Genomic DNA, 19,757 nt, shown 5'->3' with positions numbered 1-19,757 from the left:
TTTGTAGTAACAGAAACACTCTATACAGAAGAAGTAAAGTTAGGTCTCACTGTACTTTGTAATAACTACTCTATGCTGGATCCTGGATACTTCATTTTCAGATGGATACTGAAAAATAAACGATTCAGAGAAGAATAACTAGCACATTAAGAGGAATGATGGAAAGGGAGGATTCCGTAACTTGGTAAGATGAAAACTTGTACAAAGATGGCCTGAAAGAGTATGACTACAACTGAACTCTCTGAGATGTCATTAACAAGAAGAGAATGCCAGCAGGGGACAGAGGACTGTTATTTACTTGGGAGGACAACAGGCACAATTTCAGGGCAGTACAAGAAAGTACTCTGAAGGAGCTGTTGTAAGAGAAGTCCCTGAAAATATTTATGCAGAAATTGATGTCTACAAGTCACAATTGTCTAAAGCCGTGATATTTGGTATGTGGGCCATGATCGGCATCTCAGCATCACCTGGGAGCTTGTTAGAAATGCAGACTCCCAGGACCCTTCCAAAACACTGACTCAGAATCTATCTGCATTTACCAACATTCCCTGGAGAGTCCTGTGACATCAGAGTTGGGGAACCACTGGTTTAAGGGAGTCTTGAAACTAGATGTGAGGGAGTGAATTAGGTCTTGGGGATCCCTTGCAAATATTAGTTTATGGAAAGCTAAACTCGCTATTCCAGAGATGTGCAAGTTGTTTCATCTGATCTCTGCCTAGCAGATCAAAATACTTTTTACCAGTTTTATAGTCGCACCTTTCATGGGTCGTTTTGTAATACCTTAAACTAAACAGCAGCCAAAGCTTATGCAAACATTTTAAATGTTAATTTGTTTTATTAATGTAAATATTTTCTTAAACACTGAGTTAAGGTAGCTTACAATGATATGCTTACAAATATAGCATTAAATAAATTGGTAAAAAGAAAAAATGTTGTAGAAGGAAAATAAGGGTAGGAAAGCAAGACGGACTTCTATGGCTGGAATTTAACAGGCATTATCATGACTCCTAACCGCTTGCTAATTGAGGGCGAGGTTTGGTTCCAAGTTTTGCAGCAGCCAATTCAAACAGAGTGTGGAATCTTCTAGAATGTGCGTTCACAATGCCATGATTAATGAGCCCAAGCATGTACAAAAGAGACTCCATTAAACATATTCAAAATGTTGAGTAGAAGATTTATGACTTATACTGAATTAATTTTAAGACTTTCTATTGTATATTTTAAAATATTCTAATGAATCACACTTGCTCGTCTAATTACATTTTCTTTCCTAGACAGACTAAACAGCAGAGAGACTCAATGTTGGTAAGTGGTAAAATTTAAAAACTATCACGTCAAAAAGAAGACTTAAGAAAGTCCGGGAAAGAAATGAAACTTACTTACCAAATAGGTTTCCTAAACTTGCATCCATTTTTATTTCAAATACTTGAGAAATAACATAAAATGTCAGTAAAAATACTGCCACAGCTACCACCAACTTTGCAGCACCTAGATAAAGGGCAGAAATAATTCAGCATGAGCTTATGAGCCCACAGAACTTTTATAATACAGCATTTCAATAAAAAAAAGTAAGTTTATAAAAAAAAAAAAATTAAGAGTAATAACATTTCCCTTGTTATCTATTGGTGCTTAATTTTACTCGACTTACAACAAAAATGGTACCAAATATCCATCAAGATATGGGATTTTCCTGACCAAAGAATTATCAGGTCGGCTAGAAATTTAGACAAAGAACTAACTGCTTGAGTCATCTAATTTTACACACACACACACACAGACACAAAAAGAGCTGCCTCAATCGCTGGCTGACTACACAAAACTATCAGGGCTAATGGAAGACTGCCATCAAGTAGGCTGGATGACCCATTTCTCATCCTTTTCAAATATAACAGGCAATAATACTAGACAGGGATGATACCAAAACACTGGACCTCTTGGAGATAATAAGGCAACAGAGCAGAATGTGCACTAAGTAAGGAGTCAAATGGGATGTCCTACCACCAACCAACCTACCTCTCGGAGCTGCATAAGTGCCCTTGGTGTGGTGAACAGAGAATTCCTCCTCACATTTGATACCTAGTTTAGCACAGTCCCTCTCCACTCCTGGAGGACTTCATCTGACACCTGGTCCGTGTGCTTCATGACGTGGTTATATGGGAAGCTCCATGAAGACACACGCTCAGTCTTTCACACCTATATAGCTTTAACCACTTCTGAATGCCTTACAAATAGCTAGCACTGCTAAAGTAGTTGCCAATTCAATGCTTAACGGGAATCATCATGTGTCCTTTTTCTCCATAGCTAAGCAAATCTAAAAAAGAAAAAGAAAAAATGCAAGCCAGGAAAGGAAATGGAAAGTGACAGGAAAGAGGCCATCTTCCTCTGGCCCTTAGGATTTCAGAGCCATCACATTAGGTTATTCAGGAACAAAATGAGTATCAGTCTGTCCAATCACCATTCCCTTCTCCTACCAAATGTTTAATTTATACTGATACAAAAGGTAGATAGGATCAGCAGTCTTCTTATTATCCTTCAGGAAACAAAGGCCCAGGTGTGAGGCAACTGACCAGGACGACAGGTAACTTAGTGGCAGCACGAGGGCCAGAATCCAGGGATCCTCACACTGCCAGGTGCTTTGTACAGTACTCTGTTCTAACACCAAATTACTACGTTCTCCTGAAAAACGACTGAAACTCTACTGCGTTAGGAAAAGTGAAAGAGCACTACATTCCTTCTAATTTCATAAACCTAAAGCGATTAGGTCCACATCCTTAAGAGTGGGGAGGGGACGAACTGCTGATGCTGGGAAAGGCTGAGGACGCTGAGAAGCAGCAGTTCTCAGAGCTGCACGTTTCTGCTGAGAATCACTATAAATACAGAAGGGAGGTGGCAACGAGGAAGTCTAACTACCGTGTTTCCCCGAAAATAAGACCTAACCGGAAAAAAAGCCCTAACATGATTTTTCAGGAGGACATCCCCTGAACATAAGCCCTAATGCGTCTTTTGGAGCAAAACTTAATATAAGACCTGGTCTTATTTTGGGGGAAACACAGTACATAACTAATGACCTCACCCCACTCCGTTTCCTATCTTCTCTTCTCCAAAAACTGTGCTTCCTGTTTTCAAGAGCAACTACAAGTCCCCTAAATTTTTGTGCATAAGACAGTCAAGTTCCATGAGGGTCTGCACACTTTTCCCCACAGGATCCAGCAGAGTGCCCAGCCCACAGTAACACTCAGAAATGTCTGCTACATAGATGAACGGTAACGGGTGGCACATTTTTTCTTGATCATTGAAGACCAAAGGCATGAAGATTATAGTCTTGACATCTCATTTTCTATCCGTCGTGAGCAGGTACAACTAGATAACCTTTTTCTAGTCGTTTAAAGCAGATACATGAAATCTTTGTTGATCATGATTGGAATACTAAAATATCAAGTCTATAATAGATGAAAGTTCTAGACCAAATTCAATACCAAGTTAACCTGAGCCTACACTATACAAGCTATATGCATCACGCATACATATATGTGCACATACACATACTTCACACACACATGTAATAAACATACACGCCATTTACTTGGTACCTACTATACAGCTAAATGTTTTGTAAGCATAATCCCACTCACACAGCTTTTCAAGATACTATTTCCATTTTACAAAGATGAAAAACAAGGCTAAGAATTCAGATCACACGCCTCAGTTCACCTAATGAGTCAGTTGTAGAACTGAGTCTTAAACCAAGACCTACTCACTTACAGAGGACCATCAGAGGAACGAGGGGGACACAAAAGCTCTAAGGGAGAGAAAAGTCAGAGGTGGAGAAACTAACTGGTAACGGAATCAGCAGATGGTTCCTGAGAGGACTGGCCCGGTGAAGACGAGCAGAGCCCCCATAATGGTGGAGTTCTGGAACTCCTGTTACAGTGGGTCTCCTCCAGAGCTGACCATCATCCGACCGTGAACTTGGAGGGGCCTACCCATCCCAGACCCAGGTTCCCATTAATAACTTCCCATGAGATTCCCTCTTCTTTCTAGTCACAGACTGCACTCATCTGAGTGCATCCCTACTTCTCACAAACTGAAATGCATAAACTCTAGGCATCAATTCCTCACTGTAAGAATAACGACTACGCAGATATTTCAAAGCAACCAGGATACGTTTTTAAAAAATTAGAAAGAATTAATTGGTTTAAAAGCAATAAACTAATAGTGAATCTTCCTTATTCATTCATTAAAAAGAAATCCCCTGAAGACCTATGCTAGGAACAGTGCCAAACAGAAAATAAGCCCTTAGTGAATAATTATTCATCCATTAACCTTGGTATTAATTGTCAGAATCAGAGAAATGGACTTGATAACAAAGTTCATTTCAACTAGAATGAATGTAGAATTACGTGAGAGGGAGAAACTTGCTTTGATTATTTCAAATAATCCTACTTAATTAATTAATGTACTTTTAAAATCATCTGGAAACATGTAGTCATAAATAGTCCGTCCTGCTGTATTCAAAGTCTTTTAAGGACATCATAACATGTTTTTTTAAAACCACAAACAAGCTCTTGGTTTCTGGGAATATTTTTCTTTAATAATTGGACAGCGACTCAAAAAAGAATGGTTTTTGGAAGTTCATGACCAAGAGATCCAGATTTTCAAATTTCTACAAAAACAGTTGTGCACACCCCTCAGTGATCTTTGCTGAGTAGTCACGATGTTCCATCACCTGCACCTGATTCTACATGATTCTGGCTGAAGCCAAAAGACTTGTGTGCTTGCCCCCGCCCGACTTGAGGTACTTCGAAGAGATTCAGCCGTAGGAAAATATTTTGTTTGCCGGTGAGAAGATGATAATTAAAAGAAAGAGCACCTTGATTTTGAGAAATTGCACAGTGTCTCCTATGTTGGATACACACTTAATAGAAATTTCTACGTAAAGTGTGCATTTCCTCTAGGGCCTTTGCTGTGCTGGGGGTCGGGGGTGGGCATGGAGGGGTCGCACTTATTTTCACTACAGGTAGGAAGAGGTAACCAGCCCTTCCAGTTATTTATGGACCTGTCTCTTTATAATGTGGAAAGATAACTCCCTGAATACGTACTATGAACATCAATCAAGAGGTGGTTTTCAATTTCCTCAACATGCTGCCCAAGGAACAGATGTTCTTACACATAACCTCACTTAGATTGAACTTGAACTAGCAAACACCTAGTCGCTTAAGCAAAAACACATTTGGTTGAATGCTTCAATATTCTAGTATTAACTGAAGTATACACATATGAAAAATTTCAGCTTTTCAACTTTACAGCTCATTTCCCTCAATGAACTAGAACTTAGCAAACACAAAAGTCAGCCCCACTAGGTTGTCAAATTGTTCTTTATATGGACATTATCTATGCATTATTAGGCAAATGAGCTTAATGTATAAGAACATAAACATTAAAATCATAACTTACATCATTTAGCATAAATAATTTTAACATAAGTGCCCCCAAACACTTATGTAACTAACACTCACTAAATGTCCAATTTGTGATTTTCCAACTATATGAGTAAAGAGGCTAAATAATGATTTAATTTATTATATTTCAGCTTTGTACTCAATATAGAAAAAGATTATTTATCCTCTCCTTTAGTCATTACTAAACAAACAGGTTACACAAAAAGCAAAAGTATTACTACTGAATTAAATATCTTACCTGCTACCCTCATGTTTGGTTTTTCAGTCTATGGGACTTTTCATTAAATAAGCTCCTAAAATCAAAGGAAAAGATAAACAGCATTAGGTTTAGGACAAACAGCCGTCCTTAACTGAGTTTGATGTCTCTATTGAGACGCCAACACTTATTTATTGACACTAACTAAATAAGTGTCATGACACTTCTAAGCATTGTATCAATATTGACGTTTAACGAAAAAGCTCTTACCACTGGGCCTGTCTACTCCTTCCACCGCTACTGAGGGGACAGTCATATCTTACTCTGCGGTGTCCCCCTCCCTAACTGAATGAACAAATGAGGGAAAACTTACATCAAGTGTATAAACAGAAGATAATGCCTTATTACTCTCAGTGATCACACATCTATCTATAAGGTACTTTGGACATTTAGGTGCAAACTTTCAGTTTGCAAGTTGAGGTCCAAAGAGGTTAAGTTGCTTATCCAGTCACGGAACAAATTATTTGTAGAACGGCGCTAGGATTTAGGTCTAATGGCTCCTGGCCCAGGGCTTACTCAACTATAAGACGCCACTTCATTTTTCGTATAACACAATTTCGTATAACACAATATGATAAGCACTTCCTAGGCTTCTGATTTTAATACCAGGGTCCTCTTTCTCTTCATGTTTTCAATTTAAGTTTGCAGAAGTATATATATTCAGAAGTACTGACATACAATTTTAAACATTTCAGCAATTATTATGTTGGTGCAAAAGTAACTGCAGTTTAAAAGGTTAAAAATAATTGCAAAAAACGCACTTTTGCACCAACATTGACAGTGTATTTTATCCACCAATGAAGAAATTACTCTTTGGTATTATCCTAATAGCAATATTTGACATTATCCAACAAGCAATGCATGCTAGAAAAATATCTGTGTATGTGTATTTCCCCCTTAAGAAATAAATCAAGATAGGGGAAATTTTAAAACCAAATGGAAAAGCAAGTACCTGAGCTTGACAGGAAATTCATGCCCTAGTTTATCTGGACAGCTACCACAGTCGACTTAATCTATTGGACAGGAAAGGAATCCAAAAGAAATTTTTGATTAATGAGTCACATTAATCAAAAAGACATCTTTCTGTTTCTATTTTCATACTGATGTTTTGATGCTGAAGTCTGATGTAGTAATGCACATTGTCTTTAATAAAGATAATGGTCTACCCTTGAAGGTCACTGAAAGGAAGTAAGAAATTCACCAAAAGGAATAAGTGGGGGAGGGGGGTCAAACCCAAATGATTAATGCTCTTATGCTAACTCCCTTTCTTCTGCCCAATCTGTCCTGAAGAAAATATCAACACTTGAACTGATACTTAATTGAGCATTATTGATTTTTTTTTCCTTTGTTAGTTATCTGAACACCTTCCCCATGATAGGAAAAGTCAAACTTCTGTATCTATTTAAACTAACTACTTAGTCACAGGCTTGGAAAACATGGAAAGGAAACTAGGGATTCTCAAGGCTCCATAAACCATCACAGAACAGCAGAAAAAAATCTTCAGCTTTTCAAATGAAAACCTCTAGGGGTTGTAACTCCTCTTTGGATTTCAAGCAAAAATGGACAGGCCTTTCACAACACACACATGCCTTTCTTCCCAGCGAATATCCCCAAATAACTTCACTCTTATCTGAGTGTGGCCTAGGAACATTTCTTTGAAAGTGTGATAAGCAGTTGGGAACTCACTTGCTGCTCTATTCCACTGTTTCCATTACCTGCTGAGGAGGCCACACCTGTGCAGTTGAAGTCACTGCCTCACAGGCCTGCATCTGTTTGCACCGCCCAAGACACCTGCTTCTAAGCCTATCACTACGGAAGACTGCAAATAAGGAACTACAATTACCCACCTGAATTCACAGGTCGTCCATTAAATTTCTCAGAGAATAACAGTTAGTAAAATCCCTAAATTCAAATTCCATCAAATCTCAGTTACAGCACACTTCGCATGAGTCTGCTTAAGCAGCAAATCAGCGTTGCTGGGTGTAAATCAGCATAAGGAACGAGTATTGATTATCTGAGAGCAAATCAAGGAGCCTGTTTACGATGCGCCAATTCCAAATAATTCCTAACTGGTTTTCTTAGGAGGCCATTTCAAAACAAGGAAAATCATTACATATAATCAGCTTCGGCGGGGAGAAAAAAAGCAAAAACATACTGGAATCTGGTAGAAACCTAAGGCTGAACCTCCAACAATCCAGTGGGAATTGGAACAGGTCCAGGGAACATGAAGACAGTGATGAAAGGGTAAAGAAACACCTCTGCTAGAAAGTCAGAGCTCTTTAATCCAGAACACCACGTCAAAGAATTTATTTTTCTTATATGCTCATTAAAAGGTAGAGATAGAGAAATGAGAGCCACTTACAAAACTAGAATATTGGGGGTAGGGGAGGATATTTTTAAGGCTGATTAAAAAAAAACCCCAAAAAACAAAAACAACTCTGACAGTACATTTGTGAAACACGTGGAGGCCCAAACAACAAGTTTCTAAGTTTTAGATAAATGACTGAACCAAATAGGTGCTAATATGTAAAGTGCACAATCATCTGAGCGTCCACTGCAGGGGGACCACCATGACGTCCCTGCACAGGGCACTGTTCTGGATAACAGCTGAGTGTGTGAGCTCCACACTGAAGAAGAGCCTAAATTAGAGTCTCAGACTGACAAACCGGATTTCTTTGAATGCCTTGTCATTTGAACATTTCCTTTACCCCAACTATCTACTTTAGTCTAATTTAGGGAAGTTTTGTTAAAAATCAGGCCTGATTAAGCAGGTATATTGTCCTAGAATCGATTAACTTGAGGAACAACCAATAAAAACACAGAGCAAGTGATACTTTCATTTTTGCCTTGACAAGTGAACTCTGATGTATGTGAATTATAAGAACACCATTCTACGTTAACAAAATAAGCTATAAAAATAATCATTGATCAGAAGGGGAAGTTCTTGCCGGTTACTGTAAACCATGCACACAGCAGAGCAATTCACACACATTTTATTATATGTAATCTTCCCAAGAGCCTTCCAGTTGTAGTGGGTATTATGACGGCATTAGAGATGAGGTCAACCATTTCTCTAAGGTCACCTGAAGGCCAAAGAAGCAGCTGATACTATAAACAAACCCACTTCCCTTTCACCTCAGCAGCTCACTTACATACTAAGCTCATTGACCGAAAGTCTATGCCAGTCAATTTGGTTTTTGCATACTGCTCGGGAATTGCTTATCTCTGCTGCCAGCCAGCCACTCCAGAGATCTGACAGTTCGTCAAAATGTCTAAGCATGTATATTAGAACCAAGACAGAAAGGATAAAAGAAAATAAAGCACACAAACATACCCACTGATGTATTTAATATTACAAAACAACACTTAATTAAGCCAGAAGAAAATCCTATAAATTACACTCCATAAATACAAAGAAACCATCACTCAATTCAGTCCAACTTTACCTCAGTGCTGGCCAAATGTTATTTTAAATGAACTGAGTGACGTTCATATAATTCTAATATTCATATGAACTGGGGCTTTTCATCAGAATTAAGAAAAACAAGGTCCAAGCACAAGCAGGTAAAATATATTTACTCCCAGTACTGGTTAATTGTATGTGTCAACTTGACTGGGTCATCAGGTGCCCAGATATTTGGTTAAATATTATTCTGGGTATGTCTGTGAGAGTGTTTCTGGAGATGAACATTTGAGCAAAGCAGTTTGCCCTCTCCAGTATGAGTGGGCCTCACATAATATGTTTGGAGGCCTGAACAGACCAAAAAAGGCTGAATAAGGGAGAACTCACTCTACTGTCTGCGAGCTGGGCTATCGATCTTCACCTACCTTCAGACTTGGACTGAAACTTACACCATCAACAATCCTGGTTCTCGGGCCTGTGGACTCAGATTGGAACTACCCATACTGTGGGCTCTCCTGGTCTCCTGCTTGCCAACTGCAGATGCTTTCATTTCTGTCTCAACTGCATGAGCCAATCCCTTACGATTATCTATCTATCACCCATCCATCTATCCATCCATCCATCCATCCATCCATCCATCCATCCATCCATCCATCTCCGATTGTCTGTTTGTCTGGAGAACCCAGACTAATACAGGCTCCCACAAATCAGAATGTAAAAGATTAAATTTTCAGTCCCAGAGCAGTTAGAGAGAATGCTGAAATCAAAAATGTATGATACAACTAAGTCATTAGGTTATTCTGATTTTACATTAGAAACAAAAATGTTATTTAAAAAAGTATTTGCAAAAAATGCCTGCATTTATGTGAATAAAATAGAGCAAGCGTTGGCAAACTTTTTTTTGTAAAACGGCCAGATGGCAAATATTTCAGGCTTTGTGGACCACACTCTCTGTGTTGTAGCTACTGGGCTCTGTGTTGTAGCTGGAAAGCAGTCATAGACAACACGTAAACAAATGGAGCAGGTTGTGTTATAATTAAACTTTATTTGTAGATCCTGAAATTTGAATTTCATAAAATTTTCACATTACAAAACATTCTTCTTCTAATTTGTTTTTCAACCATGTAAAACCCAATCATGGCTATGGGTCATATAGATCCTATGGGTTGTAATTTGCCAACACAAGATAGAGGAATAAGACACAACATTTAAATTAAAAAATGTTTTAAAAATAAGAGTAATAAAAATTTTGCTGACCACACTCTAATATTCCAACATTTTTTGCTGGGCTGTTTGCAGAATAATACACAACTCCCACAAAGGCGTCTGTTGGTCCTCTGAGAAATACTACTATGGAAGTAGTTCTGTGTTCTATATGTGTTCATTATACATTTTCATGATCAACTACTCCCCACGCAAGAAGCATATACTCCATAAGAAACAACATAACGGGTCCTCTTCAGAAGGGAGGAAAAGTCCTTCCCTTCCTGTGCACAAGCTGCCCATCTCTAAGACAGGAATACATCCAGGCTCTGCAATGTTTTCCAAAGCGATCCCAGGAGATAGTGAAAAAGAGATAAAAATTCATCTTATTATATCCCATTTCCTTAACTGTAAAAGTTACGTTGCTGAGGAGAAACTGACACTACAGTTTTCTTTATGTAGGTGTTTAAAAGTAATTATTTTTGTGATGGGCTTTAAAATGGGATAAAGGGGGTAACTGTGCATCTGATGTTTAACTTTCAAAATTCCAAATATTTATCTTTTCAAAACTTTTTCTAAAAATAAAAAGTTATCACTATAGTAGATGTTATTAAGCACCCTGTCTTATCCAGATACTACCATACAAACATTTTGCCTGGCTGAATAAATTTTGAAATAACAAAATGAAGAAGGGTGAGAGGTGGTCTTCATTTGAAAGAATTTTAACATTTAAAAAACTCAGTATAATATCTGAGCTGCTTTCACTGCATTATGAACATTGTGAATTTAATGAATTTGGTGTTATTAATACTAAATGCTTAACAGAAAAAATCCAGTTACTAACATGTGGAAAGTATTTTAGTATTAGTAGGAAACTGATACTGAAGCCTATAAAATGGATTTTTACAAAATCTATTTTAACACAATGAATTTCGTGTAAATACTAAATGCTTAACAGAAAAAATCCAGTTACTAATATGTGAAAAGTAGTATTAGTAGGAAACTGATACTGAAGCCTATAAAATGGATTTTTTTAAAAAACTATTTTAACACACCTGTCATACACCTTTTAAAAGTATGATCTGATAAGAAGGGGAAATTTTTTAAATGAATACCTAACACCTAGAAAAATATCCTAGGTTTTTAAATGACCGAACTAACTTTACATTTTGACTAGAAGAAAAATGAGCAAAAAACAAGGTGTTTTGCTGGTTGTTGTTTAATTTGGGAAGTGGGAGACCAGATCTGTGTGAATTCTACAGCCAAGAATAACCACTTTTTCAAAAAAATCACTGAGAAAATATAAATGTATCCAATCCTTCTGCAAAGTGGCCTTCAAAAAGGTGGGACTGCAAAGCAACAGGCCAGAACCAGTCAATAAATCTTTCAGAATAAAATTTCAATGTTCTGTTAAAGACCTTAGGAAAATAGGAATATGGATGACCTATGCTCGGATTTTTAAATTATCTAAACTTGTATCATATGGCTTTTCCTGTTTTCTTAATAGCATCATAATTACATTTAAAAAGAATTAATGTCTAAGAGTGGCTAAGAAATAGGATTAAAAGTATACAATGAAAAATCAGAAATGAGCCAGAACGTGCTTTGAACCCCGCTCCCATCCTCGCCCCTTCCTCACACCCCGTCCCCCACCACCACCCAGAATGATAACCATCGCTTGAGGTAAAACCTACTGGGGTTATACTGGGTGATTTAGCTTTCCTCCACAGTCTACCATAAATCACCATGTGTGTATGTCACTTGCCATTGAGCTCTCACCAACTCCTTGGCGACCCTTTGAATGAGTGATGTCCTCAGTGTCCCATCCTTAATAGGAAACTCATGCCTACGCTTCTGTTATGGACTCGATCCATCTCCCATTCAGTCTTCCCTTTTTCCTCCTGCTGCCTTGTATTCCCAGCATTGGTGACTTCCAAAGAGCCCTCCCTGCCTTGTCACGAGGTGCCCAAAGCAGGACAGCTTCAGTTTTGCCTCCAGCAATGTTTCAGGCTTAATTTGCTCTAAAACTCACTTGTTCATCTTTCTAGCGGTCCAAAATACCCATTGCTCACCTCTAACACTATGTTTAAAATGAATCAATTTTTTTCCTATCAGCCTTCTTCACTGCCCAACTTTCGAATCTGTACATAGTAATTGGGAAAATGAGGGTGTGGATGATCCTAGCTAGATATGCCTTGGTTTTTTTGGTTCTCCTGGCAGTCCATGAAGAGAATAACACTTTAGAAAACTTCTACCTGATCTACAGTAGTTAGATAAAACTCCATCCTTTTAAGAATAAAAAAAAAAAGACAAGATATATCTATAATACCAACTTGTCCCTCCAGTTAAAAAACTTAGCAACAGTGTCCTGCTGAATCACACAAGTGTCCTGCCAAGACCAACCTTGCCCCACTGTCTCGAGGAGGAAGAAGTATAAACAAATCTTTCACAGCTGAACACTTTTCTGAAAGGGTTTACTGAGCCCCGTGCAAACCCAGAGGAAGGGCTGAGCAACCAGCAGCGGCGCCAGGGGGAGAAGACACGTCCCCAGTCCTGGAGTTACGGGGCTCTTCTGTGCTAACAGTTTGGGGAAGAAAGACATAGTCGGTTTGAAAGAATTCACATTGGCTTGAGATACAGGGGGTGAGAGAAGGTGAGACGGAGCTAGTTCTGGGATAGGAGCAGAGTCCGTAGGGAAGAAGTATTTGCTCTTTAGGGTGGGTTGTGGGCACCAATATGGAAAGATAACCGTGTGATGTAAGCCCGCCGCAGAGGGCTCTGGGGTCTGTGTTGGGGGATGACTTGACCGTTCTCTCCAGTCTTGGAACTAGCCACCTGGAAGTTCTTGAAGTGTATCGATACACATTCAGGAATGTGAGCAGTCTTTTGTTGGTTCTGCTGGGCAGTTGTCAACTGATCAGCCTCCTGTCTCTTCTTTCCACCCTCCAGCCTGCTCTAATTTAAGTTAGGACATCTCAGAATTTCCTCCTTGTCATAACCAAACCTGACAGATCACACACAATACTTTCAGAAAGCGAAAGCATTTCAACAGGGTTCATCTCCACATGAAGAATTTCACAGCACAGCCCCTTCAACCAGTGTGGATTAGCTAGAGATCTATAGAGATCTAATGTTCTCACTTCTTCAGAAATTTGCGGTATCTGACTTCCGAAATATTTCAGCTGACCAACAAGCATTTAACGATGTTTTCGGTAAATACTTCAAGTGATTAAACATTAAATGGGCACGTGTTCTGCTTTCCTTCCCAAATCCAATATGCCTGTGTCCCTGAAAATAAGAACTAGCTGGACCATCAATTCTAATGCGTCTTTTGGAGCAAAAATTAATAGAAGACCCGATATTATATATGTTATGTTATGTTATATTATATCATATTATATTATGTTATATAAGACCCGGTCTTATATTATAGTATAATAAGACCGGGTCTTATATTAATTTTTGCTCCAAGACGGTCCAGCTAGATCTTATTTTCAGGGAAAAACGTTACTAGCTGAGCAACTCTTTCCTGACGCAGACATTTCATTTTCCAAGACGATGCTACTTAAGGAATGACAGTGGGGGGGGGGGGGGGTTTCCTTCACTGAATTCTCATCAGTGAAAACAGGGTTGTTCTCACTTACATTCACTCCTTCAGTAGCACCCAATATGCCACCCATGGCAGTCCTTTCGAGTTGGCAGCCACAGTTCGGGTTTACTCTGGCAGGTTTGGGTCTTGTAATAATCATTTAACCCTGATTATTACCACTGTATCCTAACATTACTCAAGAGAGGACAGTAGGTGGTTGGTACATATGCTTCTAATCAGCTAGCGGGCATTAATGAGGGGTAGGGTGATGACAGAAATCAAATGATCAAGCTACACCCAATGTCAACATGACATTAAGTAAATATTGCAGTGGACAGTAATTACAACACGGAAATCACTGAAGTACAAATAAGCTAAGACATAAGACTTCTGAACTGAATCATCAACACGTAAATGGCTGGCAGTGGGTAGGATGAAAATAACAGGGGGCCAAGCTGGAGTGCCTTATACCGTACAATACAGCGAAACTGCATTTGCAAAGTCATCAGTCATTTTCATAATCATCATCACAAATACATGTCAAGTAAGGACACCTTAAACCCTATTGAAAACAAGTATTTTGCATGATAAAGATCTGAAGAAATGCTGCATTATAGTTGCTTTATTTCTTACTTCCCATGCTTCCTAGTAATTCTTTACCTTACCACGAACAGGGGCATGTGGTTCACTCTATTTTATTGATTCTAAGGTGCACACTACGTCCCTCATTTAACATGTCTGCAATCAGGATTAGACTTACTTTCTTTTTTTCTTCTTAGTAGTATATGAAATAATGGTGTACATACAAACATCTCAGATTCAATGAAAGATCATTATCTGGGTTTTTTGAAACCCTAACTACAGTGTAATGGCAGGCAGCACAATTACCAGTGGTGGGCTTTTTAAAATGCAAACTCCTGAGCCCCAACTTCCTAGGAGGGAGGACTAAAACTCCTGCACGGTGAAGGAGCTCCCCAGCTGATTCGCATTCATGCTCAGCTCTGAGAATTTCGGATCTGCACCAACCCAACCACACGGAGAAATTTAGGGGAACTAAAACAAACAAACAAACAAACAAACAAACAAAATAAACAAACAAACAAAAAAAAACTGAGGCAGATCTAGGCCAAAAAAGCCCAAAGGTAAAATTCATATGACAAGAAATTTCATTCTTTCCTTAACAATGAATGGAAGTCATCCTGACTCTGGGCCAGGTCTCCTGTGGGGGTGAAGAGGGAGAAGGGGCAGTGAGTAAATCCGGGGACAGCATACCGAGAAACAAACCAGAGAGAACTCCTGTCTGCATGGTTACAATAGAATTTTGGATTAAAAATTACCCAAATGTCTGCTTGCAGTTTTTCACCTACCTAGCAGAATTTTCCTTTAAAAGTCATAATCCAGTTGAAGAAATGAAATGATCAGATTTCTGTAACTGAGAGCCCAAACATCCCCCAAACAGGAAACAAAATGCTATTTAGTTCTGCCTGCTCCTTCAGAGTTCTACAACTGTTGATTAAACAGTTGTAATCTAAACTACTTTAATCCTACACTTTGCCACTTAGGAGGAGAAAGAAAGATAAATGGATAGAAATAAATATTATTTAGAACAATGGCAAAAATAAAATAAATACATTTAACTATAAAAAGTTAAACATAAGCAGGGTAAAGAAGTACCCTGTTCGTAACTTGCTACAAAAAGAGCCGACAAAGGCACAGATTTATATACAGGACGACCATTTTCATCTCATGGAACTATTTTACCTTATATCAGATGAGAAGTTACAGGTTCCTATTCTGAACCAATGTTTAAGAATTCCCTTACATATCCACTGCATTTTACCGTCTTTAAATAGTCTGCAGAATTTAACTACACGAGGGGAGACATAATTCTCAGTCAGACCTTCTATGTGAAGAAATGGAGGAGCAAAGTGGTTCCATCTGCCCAAGGGCCCTGGACAGCACACTAATTCTACCAAAAAAACAAACAAACCCAAAACAATGCAAGTTAGCAGCCTTTTGCAAAAAATGGGCAGTAAGAAGCTTCTAGTGTACAATTTTCTGAACCAATGAAAAAATTCATTTCTGTGAACCACAGTTCCTTCAAAACACATTTAATGATCACTTAACTAAAGACAAAGGTATCGATGATACAACCTTTACGAGTCTCTTCGAACTTAGGATGAAAACCACTTCAGGAAATGACTCATTGCTACAGATGTCCATTTAACTTTTTCTCACCAGCACACAAAAACTCACCAGGGTCCATCAATGGATGAATGACTAAACAAAATGTGGTATGCATCTGTAAGTGGAATATCATTCCGCCATAAAAAGGAATGAAGTCCTGACACAGACTACACAACATGGATGAAGCCTTAAACATGATGGTCCGTGCAAGAAGCCAGACACAAACGATCACATATTGTATGATTCCATTTATATGTCACATCCAGAACAGGTAAATCCATAGAGACAGAAGGCAGACTAGTGGTTGCCAGAGGTTGGAGGAAGGGGTGAATGGGGAGTAACTGCTTAATGCACATGAGGTTTCCTTTTGGGGTGATGAAAATGTTTTAGAACTACACAGAGGTGATGATTACACAACTCTATGTATGTACTAAACGTCACTGAATTGTACACTTTAAAATGGCAAATTTTATGGAAAGAGAACTGACTCTGGGTGGTGAGCACACAATGTGATATAGATGAGGTATTATAGAATTGTACACCTGAAATCTATGTAACTTTACTAACAATTGTCCCCCCAATAAACTTTAATTTAAAAAAGGCAAATTTTAGGTTATGTGAATTAAATTTAATTTTTTAAAGAAAGGAAATTATAAAGAAAAAACTCACTGGAGTAAAACTAGAAAAATCATGAACAGCAGAAAAAAAACTAACACACTAGAAATAAGGAAATTGTAATACAAGAATAGCTTCAACCAAATGAAACAGGCCAATGAAGAAGAGACTGAAAGAACACTGATGAGGTAAGCTGTGGTGGTGAAACACTTAATTTCTTCCTCTCAGAGAAAGTCAGCTGACTGTATTTTAGAAGATGAGTAAAGGTCATAAAACCTTTTAAAGTTTCAAGATCTTAGGAAGCTTGTTCAAGCTCCCCAATCAGATTACAAAAGCAAGGCATTGCATGATATTAAATAATTTGCTCAATGCCATTCATGAAGTAATGAAATGTAGAACAGAGCAGGCACTCTCACAGTTTTAAATATATATATATATATATATATGCACTCTCACAGTTTTAAATATATATATATATATATATATATATATATATATATATATATATATATATTTTTAAATACTGAGACTCACCATTTAAGACCTAAAATTTTGGTTTAAAAAAAAGTAAGACTGTTATGATCCCCAACAAGGAACAATACTTTTTTTTTGCCATTTAACACTCTCAGCCTTTTGCCCTCTCCAATTGCCTTTTCTTTTTTAACACGTTGCGTACAGCGGGGTTTAAATCCCTCGTGAAGATTCTAGTGTTCCGTACGCAACATGTTAATGTAGCTTCATTATGAAAAGATTAACTAGTTGGCAATGCTTAAAGTAGCAATCCACATTAAAATTTTGTAATAAAACAGCCATTAAACTTATTTTGACTCTCAACAGCAAGGTTGCTGGTTCAATTCCCACATGGGATGCAGTTGGCAACTGGACTTGGAGCTGATGGGCCCTGGAGAAACACACTGTTCCCCAATATTCCCCAATAAAAAAATAATAATTAAAATTTATTTTGAAAGTTGCTTTAACCCAGTGGTGCTCAGTCTTCTTTTAACTCCCTATAAACGGAAGCCCCCCATACACTAAGAATTTTTGAGAGCCTGGCCTGTGTCCTTTCTAAAAAGTTAACACAGTGATGGATGATTACTAGAATTAGTGGGGTGATCACAGTGTAAGTTATAAAAAGATTGAATCACTATACTATACACCTGAAACTAACCAATATAAGACTGTACACCAGCTATACTTTTAAAAATAAATAAAAAGCCCCATTTGTGGGTAATCCTGAAAGTTCCTCAGGTTGAGAATCACTGCATTCATCTCTTATTTCTTTACTATCAAGAAATGCTGGTCTTTAAGGAGCTAAGAAAACACTACGCAGAATTTGTGAAACAAAGCTTCTAACCTGTATAAAATTTTTAAAAAAGTGACTAAATTAGCAAACAGAGCACTCAAGGAATTGGCAGCCTTTAAGAGGTATAGTGAATGATATACCCACAGCCGGATGCAGATTCTGTCGATTTCCTGTTGAATGGCATGTTATTAACTTTTATAAAATTAAATGGAGGTCCCTTTGTATTAGTACCCTGTAATACATTGTATGAATACAGTTATGTGCCGCTTAACGACAGGTAAAGGTTCTGAGAAACGTCGTTGGCGACTTCATGCTTGTGTGCGTACACACACCTAGATGGTACAGCCTACCACACACCTAGGCTGCATGGTCTAGACTATTGCTCCTTGGCTACAAGCCTGTACAGCATGTTACTGTAAAAAACAACAAATCAAGCATGAGACAATGATGCAATCAGGAGATGCGGTAAACACAAGATGTATGAGGCTGCTGCAGGCCTAGCATCGCACTGTTTTACAGCCAACTTTTTATAAGCAAAAAAAGTATGCTTAAAATAACAATATAAAGTATAGGACATCAAATACACAAACCAGTAACATAGTCGTTTATTATCATTATCAAGTAGTATGTACCAAACATACATTTGACCTTTGAACAACAAGGGTTGTGGGGGTCCTTACTTACATGCGGATTTTTCCCCCCAATAAATTCAGTCGGCCCTTTGCATCATCTGAGTGTTCAAGCAAAATGTGCATCAGAAAGAAACAGTGTGTTTGATCCACAGTTGGGAATCTGCAGTTGGGAAACTGAAGTTGGAAATTCAAAAATGGTTTTCCACCTGCACTTGGTCGAATCTGCAGACAGGAAAGGAGACTGTGGAGTCAAGACTTACACATGGATTTTCGTCTGCACATGGGTGGAGCCCTTAACCCTGACTGTTCAAGAGTCACCTGTATGACCTCTACTTTTAAACGACTGACAGCCCAGGTCGGTTTAACCAGCATCACCTCAAACACGTGAGTAATGCGTTGCACTATGACTTCACCAGGTGATAGGAAAATTATCAGCTCCATTATAATCTTTTCAGACCACCGGTCTGTAGTTGACCGAATCGTATTATGTGGCATAGGACTGTAATAGTAATGTTTCCCAGAACTTGGAAAAAGTGACAGGGCACAATTTGTGTGGCACAAAGGTCAAGGGTCCAAGGGATCTGGGATCTACTGTCAGCATCAACCTTTATGTAACCTCTAGGGAGTTCATATCTTCTCTGCAAAATTGGGAGAGATAAAAAGACCTACTCTATGGGTTGTAAGAAACAAATGTGCCTATGAAAGTACTTGGCACAGTGCCTAGTAAGTTATCATATTATCTAATATTGTATCCATAGATTTTTGACTAAAGAAACACAGTTTCTGTCAATTAGACAGTTCTGTATTATAAGAAAAGTTTTTTTTAAAGGTAGAGGAAGTTTAAAACACATAAAAATCTAAGCTGGCTGTCTCAATATCGTCAATCTGTCACTGATCTCTAGATCTAGGGTCACTCATGTTCCCATATGGTAGAAACTGAAGATAGTAAACAAATGAAGAAATAGAAAAAGAACTAACAGCACATTCCTCAGTGACATCCAACACCAATGAGCTGGGTAGGTTTTAAAAATACAAGTACCTCCAGTTTAGGAGACACTTAAACTTTGCAAGTGAGCCAAGACGGCCCTCCACAGAGTTCAAATGCAACGT

The 19,757-nt window shown here is 38.3% G+C and overlaps 1 protein-coding gene across 4 annotated transcripts in view; it reads right to left on the bottom strand.

Moving 5' to 3' along the window:
* FAM3C (FAM3 metabolism regulating signaling molecule C) overlaps positions 1–19,757 on the bottom strand; it is a 48,635-nt gene that overhangs the window by 28,237 nt on the left and 641 nt on the right. For 2 of the 4 annotated variants that reach the window (XM_074315665.2, XM_074315666.2), the window contains exons 2-4: positions 18,700–18,869; positions 5,698–5,752; positions 1,384–1,488 (exon numbers count right to left, since the gene is read on the bottom strand). In XM_074315665.2, coding sequence (XP_074171766.1) covers positions 1,384–1,488; positions 5,698–5,710 — 118 coding nt within the window. In that variant the 5' untranslated portion in view covers positions 5,711–5,752; positions 18,700–18,869. The remainder of the gene's footprint in view (positions 1–1,383; positions 1,489–5,697; positions 5,753–18,699; positions 18,870–19,757) is intronic. The other 2 variants (XM_019750072.3, XM_019750071.3) reach the window with 1 other exon arrangement.

Source organism: Rhinolophus sinicus, chromosome 8 (genome assembly GCF_057876585.1).
Source record: "Rhinolophus sinicus isolate RSI-liver-muscle chromosome 8, RSI-T2T, whole genome shotgun sequence".
Classification (NCBI taxonomy): domain Eukaryota; kingdom Metazoa; phylum Chordata; class Mammalia; order Chiroptera; family Rhinolophidae; genus Rhinolophus; species Rhinolophus sinicus.
This window is presented reverse-complemented; position numbering and strand designations above follow the sequence as displayed.